Consider the following 12,516-nt stretch of genomic DNA (forward strand, 5'->3'; position numbering starts at 1 on the left):
CTAACTGATGTGGTTTGCATTAAAACTAGACTGATTTAAACGGAGGCGTTTCAGTTGCGATTCTGAATTTGTCACCGGTTCCGTTGTCTATATGCTCTCCCTGGGGCTGAATGTTTAATGAGAACTGTGGGAAACAATCGCAATCACGTGGGCCTTGTGGGCACTGGAATGTGTGGCTGTTTACCTTTTCTCTCCTTCTCTATTGGCAGGATGCTCCCACAGCAGCTCTGCCAGGAGCTGATTAAGAAGCTCTGCATAAAAGGGATTTTTAATGTGAAAAAAGTTAACTGGCACTGCCTGTGGGAGTTCCTTCCCTCTTCTTCGAGGCCCACAACTGATGACTGGGAGCCCCTGCCCGCAGACCCAGAGTGAACGCAGTGTCTGGAACCCACCCACACGGCACAAACCCATCACCACAGATGCCAAAGAGGAGCCAGCTGGGGCCCGCCTCAAGTCCTGCCCAGCTGTCTCCTGCAGCCTCACAGCCAGGCCCCCATGTCTGGCCCTGCTGGGGCCACGGGCCAGAAGCCCACCAGGTGGGCATCTCCGTGTTCCTGGACACAGGGTCACACTCAGCAGGTGCACAGTAATTCTGAAAGGAAGGGTGAAGCAGTTGAGTTGAATACCTTTAAAAGGTTTACAATTTAGACACTAGAGAAGAGTGAATCCCCCTACCCACCCACCCCCACCCCAAAACACAGGTTGTTGCTGCTGCTGCTGCTGCTAAGTCACTTCAGTCGTGTCCAACTCTGTGTGACCCCATAGACAGAAGCCCACCAGGCTCCCCTGTCCCTGGGATTCTCTAGGCAAGAACACTGGAGTGGGTTGCCATTTCCTTCTCCAATGTGTGAAAGTGAAAAGTGAAAGTGAAGTCACTCAGTCGTGTCTGACCCTTAGTGACCCCATGAACTGCAGCCTACCAGGCTCCTCCATCCATGGGATTTTCTAGGCAAGAGTACTGGAGTGGCTTGCCATTGCCTTCTCAGAAACACAGGTTACATCTCCTATTTCACCTCCACCATAGTTTTAACAATTGAGAAGCCACTTAAGTTCTCCAAAATTCCTCAGAAATGAGACATGCAGGGGCCTGGGGCCCTTCACTGCGGTGCTTGTACCTGCACAAAGTGTATGGGACTAAAAATAACTGCATGCATGCACAGTTGGGGGAAATTCCGGACAAGATACAAAAAGACTAAAAACCCAGCTGCCATTTCTGAAGAGCCCGGAACAGAAGCAGGGGACTGCACATGCCCCTTGCACCCAACACCACCAAAGGGGTGGGCGGACCACCTAAGCCACCCCTCCAGCCTGATCCTGAACACACCCTGACCCTCACCCCATATAAGGAACCAGCTACACTCACCCCACCCACATCGGGAAGCAAGCAAGCAAGCAAGGGAGCCTGCTGTTTGTTCCTACTCTCTCTGCTGCAGCAGGGGCCCCAATGAAGTCTTGCCTGAATCTCCTGTCTGTGGGGGAGGTCAAGCATCCTATTGGGTAGGAGAAAGGGGATCAAGAAACCTCCCATCCAGGGACAACCCTGCAAGAATCTGCCTTGCAATGCCGGAGACAAGGTTTCCATCCCATGTGGGGGAACTAATATTCCACACGCTCCAGTGCCTGAGTGCTCCAGTGCTGTAACTGGAGAGCCCAGACGCTGCAACTACTGAGCCCAATCACCACAACTAGAGAGTCCGTGTGCTGCAACCAACACCAGATGCAGCCAAATAAACAAATTAATTAAAATAAATAAAAGACATGTAGCCAGATAAATAAATGACAAAGAATCCCACCATCCCATCCTGTTCTCATGCACATCTCTATGGGGGGGGGGGTGTCCCCTATGTAAACAGCATGCCCCTCGCTGTGACTCTGCCTGTGGGAACAATAACTCCAAACAAGCATCCCGTCCTCACAAGATAGACCTTTGCGTGCTTAAGAAAAACTGTGGAGGGCATGGCTGCGACTCCCTTCTGAGCTTAGACAGGTGAGGAGTGAGTCCCTGCGAACCTCAACACCACCCCCACCACCAGCTGCAAGGACCCCCATGTGTCTTTGTGATGGCCATGCGCTCTGCTCTCAGCCCTATGGTGACATGGGCATGGGGTCTGCCCACTCTTCTCCAATGGCCCATCCTGTGCGACTTAGCCACTACCACCTGGCTTTGCTTCTGAGAGGAAAAATAAATGCACCAGCCCCTGTGAAAAGTGTCCTTCCAGCTCTGTGGTGTGAACACACACAGATCTAACCACAGCCCCACACAGCCAGGTGGGAGGAGGCACATAAGGTGCCCTTCATAAACACAAACTTCCTCTTAGCTGTGAGGGAAGAATGGGATTAGCACAGTGTTTGATTCTATCTCCTTCTGTTTGTCCACCCACCCACCATCCATCCAACCATCCTCGTACCCACCCATAAAGTGAACTCAGAACCATACACTGTGTGTCCACCTTATCAGAGCCCAGCTCATGGATGGGCTGGCTCACGCACTGGGATGACTTACCCACGCTCTTGAAACCAGAAATCACAAAGTTGTAACTGGAGAAGCGTTCCCGGGACAAACCATCTCTCCCATCAACACAAGAGGAGCCACGATGGTGACGGGGTGGTGGCGGGGGGTGGTGTTTGGGACACTTCCATGGCCAGTTTCTCCACAGAAACTTTACTATCCACATTCTCTGGGGATCACTGCAGGAACACCCCATGCCTGCTTGGGAGTCTAAATGGACACTCTGCACACTGCTTTTAGGAGAGGATGATTTCCATGTCCTAAAACTACAATTTACCAATGGCCTCATTTGTTTGTTGGGGCCGTAACTGCTTGTCACTTGCACTTCACCATCCCTTGTAGCTCTCAATGCCCTGTGACATATCATGTGTATTTCTATGGACTGTCCGCCCCATCATCCACTCCAATGGCCCTGTTATGGACATAGCGGGACACACAGCAGGTATTCCAAAATCACCTGGTGAATGAATGAGGCCATCAAAGGCTCACTTGGCCATCTTAAATCTTTAATCTATCTGACCAAGTACCTGCTGACCCATGAGTCAAATATTAATCTCAAATCTATGTAGAAAGTATGATTAACCACTGATAAATAAGAATTATACTAAAAACGTTATTAGCCTCTTTTCAAATTACATCTGTTTTCATCTCAGAGATCACAGGGATTTTTAAGGAAAAAGCTACATTCATTGCCCCAGTTTTCAAGTTCATGGTAACCATTAAGATATGTGTTATGACAACCACAAAAACACCTGCCCGTCCAAACTCTAATTTCATTATTAAAACAACAGTTTGAATTGCATAGCCTTTATGGGTAAGATGCACACATTTATCTCCACTAATAACTGTATTTTGTTGACTTTTAAAGATTTAAAATGATAGCCCTATAGTCTTTTGATTGTCGCTTCAAACTGAAGTCAAGAATTTAAATTCTCAAGTCTCACAACGGACCCAAAAATTGGAGTTTTTAAATGCTCCGATATGTAGCTGCACATCTGTTTTGTTTTGTTCAGAGAGGAAAACTTTGGGTCATGGAGAATCTCATTAAAATTCAGACTTGGGCATTTTCAGAACCAGAGACACAAACAACTCGCACGCAACACTCTAGGCCCTAAGAACCTAGAGTGGCCAGGAAGCAGAGCTGTACCTGGGGGTCCATCCTGAGGAACGTGTGAGGGCCTCTGCTGCTCAAGGTCGATCTCTTAAAGGTTTTGCTGTGATAAAAGTGGTAGTAATCTTCCAGGTTTCCAATCTGCAAAACAAGAAGCAGGATACTACCAATCAGTATGGTCTTACCAAACCCTGCCTCTCAGAACACCTCCCCCTCCTCTGAGAGACCCACCCTGCCCCCAGAGCGAGAACACCCTCCGTGACACTCCCGAACTCACATCCCTGCCACAGATTCAAGGTTTGTGAATGTCAACTCGGAGATCCCTTTCTGGATAAACACTAGGTGGTATTTCCGATGAAATACATGCTCCCCAGATCTTGCAGTGAGTTCATATCATTTAAAGTTTGTATTACCATGGCCAAGTTATTTTAGACAAGAATTCATGTTCATTTTGGGTTAAGCATCCCTGAAGCAGCTCAGTTCGTGTCAAGTCAGGTCTAAGTCTACACCAAACGCTCATTTATAAACAAACTCCATGCTCTCTGCCCCCCGGGTACACTGAGACATCTAAGAATGAACGTCCGCTCCCAAGTGCAGCAAGGAGCCAAGGCAAACACGCAGCCCCATCTGCTTGGGGACTGTGGAAAGGTCAGCTGAGAACACCCGAGTCCCAGGGTGTCCGGGCTCTCAGCCAGCGGCGTTCTATCAGGGTGGATTTCAGCTTGAGGGCTGGAGGGGACGCGGCAGGCTGCTCCAGCACCTCCTCCCGCCATCCCAGCCCCAACCTGCCTCGTGTCTCACAACCCTGGAGCATCAGGACACTGCTCAGGAGACCTGCCTCTTCTCCTAAATTCCACTGGCTGCTGGAAACAGCTGGCTGGCCACGACCCCGGAGCAGAGCCTTGTCACTGAAGATGGAGCAAATGCTACACAGACTCTCAGGTTGCCCTCCTCAGGCGGAACCATCCTAGTTTCTCTTCCAGCTCCTGACGAGAGGGTGGATTGAAGACAGACTGTCCTCTGCAGCAGTCAGATGTCATGGTGACAAGCCTGGTTTCAGCCAGACAGGCCTCATCCAAACCTTGTTCACTCCCTTCACCGCCCACGATCCTGTGATCCTGAGAAAGATTCCCCTCCTGCAAATCTCAGTTCCTTACATGTACAGTGGGGATAAAACTACACACCTCAAGAACTTGTTTAAGCAGGACTAACGTCAGGAAGCAACAGTCAGAACTGGACATGGAACAACATACTGGTTCCAAATAGGAAAAGGAGTACGTCAAGGTTGTATATTGTCACCCTGCTTATTTAACTTATATGCAGAGTACATCATGAGGAACGCTGGGCTGGAAGAAGCACAAGTTGGAATCAACATTGCTGGGAGAAATATCAATAACCTCAGATATGCAGATGATACCACCCTCGTGGCAGAAAGTGAAGAGGAACTCAAAGGCCTCTTGATGAAAGTGAAAGAGGAGAGTGAAAAGGTTGGCTTGAAGCTCAACATTCAGAAAACAAAGATCATGGCATCTGGTCCCACCACTTCAGGGGAAATAGATGGGGAAACAGTGGAAACAGTGTCAGACTTTATTTTTTTGGGCTCCAAAATCACCGCAGATGGTGACTGCAGCCATGAAATTAAAAGACGCTTACTCCTTCGAAGGGAAGTTATGACCAACCTAGATAGTATATTAAAAAGCAGAGACATTACTTTGCCAACCAAGGTCCATCTAGTCAAGGCTATGGTTTTTCCCGTGGTCATGTATGGATGTGAGAGTTGGACTGTGAAGAAAGCTGAGCACCGAAGAATTGATGCTTTTGAACTGTGGTGCTGGAGAAGACTCTTGAGAGTCCCTTGGACTGCAAGGAGATCCAACCAGTCCATTCTACAGGAGATCAATCCTGGGTGTTCATTGGAAGGACTAATGCTAAAGCTGAAACTCCAGTACTTTGGCCACCTCATGCAACGAGCTGACTCACTGGAAAAGACTGATGCTGGGAGGGATTGGGGGTAGGAGGAGACGGGGACGACAGAGAATGAGATGGCTGGATGGCATCACCGACTCAATGGACATGAGTTTGAGTGAACTCCGGGAATTGGTGATGGACAGGGAGGCCTGGCGTGCTGTGTTTCATGGGGTAGCAAAGAGTCGGACACGAATGAGCAACTGAACTGAACTGAACTGAACGTCCACCTAATTCACCATGACCTTCTGCTGCCCCTCTTCCTGCTCATAGATACTGCATCTGTCCAATGCAGTGGATGGGACCAGGCACAGACCTAAAGGGACATGGAGATGCTAAGCAGCCATTTCCATGTCTTTCCACAAGAAGATTGAGCAGATGTCTACAGAGAGAGCCTGCTTGACTGTACCCTTCATCCTCATATCCAGAAAACCCAGCACTCCGGCTGCATCCTGCTTTTCACTTTCCAGAGACACCAAATAAAGAAATAAAGAACCTCCTTGTTTGCTCAAGCTTGCTCCAGGGTGTCTCAGTTGTCTTTAAGCGCAGAACAGTGACACCATGACAGCTGTGAAGGTTAGCCCGTTATAGGCTATATGGTGTCTGCCTAGTTTAGTGCCTTGAACACAGTTGCTGTTCAGGAAATCCTGGCTGTATTGGGAGCTGGAATTCTCACCCTGGCTCCTGTCCAAGGCTCCTTCAATCCCTCCCTGGGCCTGGGATGCACCCTCACTCAGCTTTACCTGCTGCGGAATCTGGGCTTCAGACCCTTTCTTAGTCTCCTTCTGAGAATAGTAACTATTACCTTCAAGGTTTGTTCCTAGACAGTCCCTCTCCCCTCTCCCCTATACAAACATACATACATGCATACAGACACACACACGTACCACACACACACACACACAATCACACACACACACTCATACACCACACACACACTACACATACACTGCACGCACACACCACACATACACCATATATACACATACATCACACATACACATACATACACACCCCACACACCACACACACATGCACCTACCACTTATACACACACACGCACCTACCACTTATACACACACACCACACACACACATACACACATACCACACACACACTCACACACACACATACACTCACACACACACACTACACATACACTGCATGCACACACCACACATACACCGTACATACACACACATCACACATACACCACACATACACACAGACATCACACACACACACACCACACACGAACTTCCCTGGAGGCTCAGTGGTGAAGCATCCGCCTGCCAATGCAGGAGATCTGGGTTCAATCCCTGGGTCAGGAAGATCCCCTGGAGAAGGAAATGGCAACCTATTCCAGTATTCTTGCCTGGAGAATCCCAAGGACAGAGGAGCCCAGCGGGCTACAGTCTGTAGGGTCACAAAGAGTTGGACACCACTGAGCGACTAAACATCAACAATACACGCACCCATACACATACACAGAGTCAGGCACAGCTCTTCATATATAAAGAGCCAGCAAAGTACCTGGCAGGCAGGAAGTGCCCTATACATGGTTTTCTGCAATTATGATCTTGGTTCATTTTCTACTTCAAGCATTTTTCAACCATCATAAACCTCATTATTTCTGCCCTGTTTTGCACAAAAGCATTCTTATTTCTCCTCTTACAGTTAACTGCTCACTTTTTCACCGAAGTTAATTGTTATGTCTGTCAAAGGGCTCCTCCTAGAGAAAGCCAAGCTGTTATTTAACAATAATGCAGTTTTAACTTACAGCAATGTTTAATCCACATGTTTGCTTATAAGCAGCCACCATCTCTGGGAGATGTATCACAACTTTGGGTCTTTTAACTCCAAATGTTCAAATCAATTTCCACTTAGGACATGGAGAAACTAAGAGCTGAATCCAATGTGCTGGCAAGGGGAGGGATTAATTTCAGAGCTGCCAACTTTAAGCACTGGGCTTCTCAGGTAGAAAGGTGGTAAAGAATCTGCCTGTCAATGCAGGACACACAAGAGACGCAGGTTCGATCCCTGGTTTGGGAAGATCCCCTAGAGAAGAAAATGGCAACCCACTTCAGTATTCTTACCTGGAAAATTCCACCGACAGAGGAACCTGGTGAGCTATACTCCATGGGGTTGCAAAGTTCACGGGGTCACAAAGAGGCAGACATGACTGAGCATGCACTCATAGACCCTAAGTAGGCCCGTGTCAGGGTAGCCCTGGATGCCACTCAGGGCAGCACCTGGCCCTAGAGCAGCCCAGCCTCTCTGCAAAGGCCAGTCCCCAGGCCATGCAGGTCCGTGACGCTGCCCCATCCAGCTCCACCCTGAGCAGAGCTCAGAGGGTCTGCACTGAGAAGAGTCATTTCCATTGAGCAATTCCAGGGAAGAACAGATGGCTCCCATGGTGCTGACCAGACAGACTGCCCCGAGGGCAGCAACGGGCAATGCCACATCTGTTCCGGGAATTTATCTGCAGTCCAGTATGGATGATAAAGGTCTGGGTAAGGCGCAGGGGATAAGGGAAACCAGTAAGGACACCCTCCCATCCTGACAACGCCAGGTGTGGAAGCTGGAATCTGATTCAGGCAAAAGGGGAGCGAGTCAGGTCACTGGCTATTGAGAACTCTGACAGTTGCCACCCAGATCTTCCCAGGGTTCTGTGTGCATCAGTACACCCTCGGGGCCCTCCTGGAGCAGGGCGCAGGCATGGGGAGCAGAACGCGTCCTTCCTTGAGATGAAAGATTTCTGAACAGGCAAACAGGGCAGGTCAGGTCAGGTCAGGTCTTGCCTGACCCTGGAAAGGTCGTGAGTGCAGGAAGAGGGAGGAGGAAGGAGGCACGGCCAGATGCTGAGAAGGGAGTCCTGACACTGGGAGAGGTCCTGGCACCACCCTCGCCTGGATCGACATGACATCCTGAAGCCCGAGGACATGCCGTGTGGTCAATCACGTCCTGACCCACTCAAGGGCAGCAGCGGGCTGAGGACGGACCACAGGCAAATGATCTATCTCCTGCTTATTGTGCGAGCTTTTTAAATTGTGGTAAAACAGACAGAGGGCTTTCCAGGTGGCACTACTGGTAAAGAACCCACCTACCAATGCAGGAGATGTAAGAAACACAGGTTCGATTCCTGGGTCAGGAGGATCCCCTGGAGGAGGAAACGGCAACCCTCTCCAGTATTCTTGCCTGGAGAATCCCATGGACAGAGGAGCCTGGTGGGCTACAGTCCATGGGGTTGCAAAGAGTTGGACACGACTGAAGTGACCTAGCACACAGAACAGACATGACATTTACCACTGTCGCAGTGTTTTAAGTATCTGTAGTTCAGGACACCAGGCACATTCACACTGTCATGCAGTCATCACCATCATCATCTTGGGAACCTTCTCATCTCCCCAAACTGAAGTCCTGCCCCCGTTACATGTGAACTCCCACCCCCTGGGCCCTCCTGGAGCAGTGTGCGGGCATGGGGAGCAGAAACCATCCTTCCTCGAGATGACAGATTTGCGAACAGGCAAACAGAGGGCAGACAGAGCAAGGAACATCTGCTCTATCTCTGTGAACCTGACAACTCTGGCGCTCTCAGGGGAACCACTGGCCCTTCTGTGACGGGTCTGCTGCCCTAACATGATGCCCAGGTTCACCCCTGTTGCCACAGGTGTCAGAACTCCCTCCGTCTTTCAGGCTGAACCACACTCTATGGTGGGCATACGCCGTCATCGCTTGTCTATTAGCCCTCTGATGGGCACTTGGGTTGCTCCCACCTCCTGACTGCTCTGAGTGCACTATGTGATGTGTCTGTTGGTGACCGTGCTCTCCATCCTAGGACATACACACAGCTCCTGTTTCTGTAAGTAAAGCTTCCCTGGGGACCCTGCCCACAGCTGCCCCCACGCCGTGATGCCGAGCCCAGTGGCTGCCACAGGGACCCTTTGCCCCCTCGCCTAGAACAGGCCATGTGCGGACCTTACAGAGAAGGCCTGCCAACCTGCAACTCTAGCATTTACTGCAGGGTGTGTCTGGGGTGGGGGTCGACCAGTCTGAGGCCAGACCACCAGTTCCCATACCAAAGGGTTCAGCACCTTCAGCATCTTATCTAGTCACGGAGCTGCCTCCTTTCCAGGCACCATCTTTGTCCAGTGACCTGGTCACTCCCATCTGACTCACGCTCCCCAGCATCAGGACTGGTTAGGAGTATGAGGTTTCCAAGATGGGAAGAAGGTCAGAAAGGCTCGAGAGCTAGCAGAGCGGGAAGCTCTGCTCCCCTTCATGTCCCTGCCTGAACTGGGACATGGCCCAGCGTGGACAATGCGGCATTTACGACGTGGCTGTTTCCTGCCCCTTGACTAGCGCCCCGCCTCCCCACTCAGTAACCTTCCCCACCCGGATGATGCCGAAGCTGAGGAGGCTAAGTTCAGCATTACGTTCAGACTCTCCCCACTGTGCCCAAACAGGCGACAAGCTCACACCGAATGACACACAGGCACACGGGTTAGGGCTCAGGATCGCTGCAGCACTACTCATACAGCCTCAGGGTCAGACCGACAAGAGGTGGAGTCAGAAGAGCAGACAGAGAAGTGGCGGAGGCGGGGGGCACAAAAGACACCTTAAATGCAGGGCAACCCCATGGGTAAGAAGAGGCCCTTATTTTCACTTGATTTCCACAGACATTAATGTGGGCACTTGTCCCAGCTCCACAGTCCCACCATCCCAGACACTGTGCCCCGGCCGCCACACCTGCCCGTGCTCTGCACACCGCCTCCCTGGCCAGCGGCTGAGCCACCTGCTTGACTGACACGGGGCGGTGGCTGCTGCAGAACCCTGCTGCCCACGTGCCCAGGCAGTCTTCTCTTCTTCCTCTCTTCCCATTCTCTCCAGCTACCGACCAGCCCTTGCTGGCACTGAGCCCCCAGAACCTCAATCCATTCTGCCTTAGTGACTCTAATCTCCAGTCTGTGAGGTGTTTTTTGTTAAGTTTTTTTTTTTATTTTGGCGGGGTGTGGAGGTGTTGGTCACAACATAAAATTTTTGTAAATGCTTTTCTCTTTTTCTTCTGTGTTATTTCCACGATGGGTTAATCAGAGCTGTTCTCTTAGCCTACCACACCTGCCAGAAAATGAACAATCTGCTGAGTGTGTGAGGCCCACATCTCTTTACTTAACACTGGTATGTAATTATACACATTAGTTGATAAAATTGGTAACATCATTAAAACCCTGGCAAAGTATTCTAAGCCAGAACACTGGAAGAAATGGGATCAAAGAACCCACAGTGAAGAGTTGGATGTGATTCCCAACCAGGACCTTCCATGAGGCACTTTAGAAACCTAGTTCCACATGCACTCGGTACAAAATACAGATGGAAAATAGGAACAAAAAGAGCAGGCAACAGCAAGTCCTGTCTTCCCCTTCTCTGTGCAGCTCCCAAGGCCCCTGATTTTTGTTGGGGCTCCTGGTTCAGAACAGGGCAGCCTGCTGTCCCAGGCCTCCAGCTGAAACAACACAACCTGAGCCTCACAGCAGCCTTACAAGGCAAGTGCCATCTTCACTTTCATGGTGCAGATGGGGAGATGGAGGTTCTGAGTGGTTCAGAACCGCCCCCTCACTGCACTCAACACAGTCAGAAGGTGAATCTGAGTTCACATCCCTAACCATCACCCTTCTGCCTCTGGACATATCTGCAGCGCTGTTGCCATAGTGACCCCACTCACCCCTCCTGGTCCCCAGCAACACACTGTTCACAGCAGCTCAGGGCCTCGTGGGGCTCACTCTCCTTCCTACCAGTGCAGGAACCTGGAGAGAGACCACTGTGGCCCATGCATATATGGGTGTGTCTGTGGATGGACGGGCATGGAAATGGGTGCCTGTGTATTTATGTATGTACATATGTAGATGTATGACTGTATGTGTGCACAGATGTGAGAATGTGTATATATACACAGATTTGTGTGTACTTACATTTGGTGACTGCAGTCATGAAATCAGAAGACGCATGCTCCTTGCAAGGAAAGCTATGACAAACCTGGACAGCATACTAAAAAGCAAAGACGTCACTTTGCTAACAAAGGTCCATATAGTCAAAGCTATGGTTTTTCCAGTAGTCACGTATGGATGTGAGAGTTGGACCATAAAGAAGGCTGAGCGCCAAAAAATTGATGCTTTCCAACTGTGGTGCTGGAGAAGATTCCTGAGTGTCCCTTGGACTGCAGGGAGAGCAAACCAGTCAGTCCTATAGGAAATCAACCTTGATTACTCACTGGAAGGACTGATGCTGAAGTGCCAATACTTTGGCCACCCAATGCAAGGGCCAACTCAGTGGAAGAGATCCTGATGTTGCAAAAGATTGAAGGCAGGAGAAGGGGACAACAAAGGATGCGATGGTTAGATAGCATCACCAACTCAATGAACATGAATTTGAGCAAACTCCAGGAGGTGGTGAGTGACAGGGAAGCCTGGCGTGCAAACAGGAGCAAACTCGCTGTGGCTGGGCCGGCCCCCACATGGAGGTCCTGGTCATCGAGGTCTGGACCACCTCCAGGAGGCACCGAGCTACAGCTGAGGGTTGTGACCCACCCCGAGGACAGCTCTTCCTAGGAGAAGGCCCTTCCACTTCTTGCCTGGCCCTTCCCGAATGACCCCACCAGACACCCCGCCCCCACCTGGCATGCTGAGCTGGGAAGGCTACGCCGACCCCCACAATCAGAGCATCACCCTGAACTCAGCACCATCTTGCTGTCCTCACCCTCACCAGACCCCTCCTCCCGAGGAGACCTTCCTCTCGGTGAAGGTACGACCGTCCTCCCAGGCATCTGTCACCAAGCCCTCGGAGAGTGACATCCTGAAGGGTTCTCAAGTCTGGTGGCTCCTTGTTGCCCCCATCATGGGGCAGGGCCCTACTGCCTCCTGGCCTCCGTTACTCT

At 50.6% G+C, this 12,516-nt stretch overlaps 1 protein-coding gene across 2 annotated transcripts in view; it reads right to left on the minus strand.

Annotated features, from left to right (window-relative positions):
- PCSK6 (proprotein convertase subtilisin/kexin type 6) overlaps positions 1-12,516 on the minus strand; it is a 183,575-nt gene that overhangs the window by 125,751 nt on the left and 45,308 nt on the right. For both annotated transcript variants that reach the window (XM_055417994.2, XM_055417993.2), the window contains exon 2: positions 3,657-3,761. In XM_055417994.2, coding sequence (XP_055273969.1) covers positions 3,657-3,761 — 105 coding nt within the window. The remainder of the gene's footprint in view (positions 1-3,656; positions 3,762-12,516) is intronic.

Source organism: Moschus berezovskii, chromosome 21, assembly GCF_049115385.1.
Source record: "Moschus berezovskii isolate FMDL1 chromosome 21, NW_MosBer_1.0, whole genome shotgun sequence".
In the NCBI taxonomy this organism is placed as follows: Eukaryota; Metazoa; Chordata; class Mammalia; order Artiodactyla; family Moschidae; genus Moschus; species Moschus berezovskii.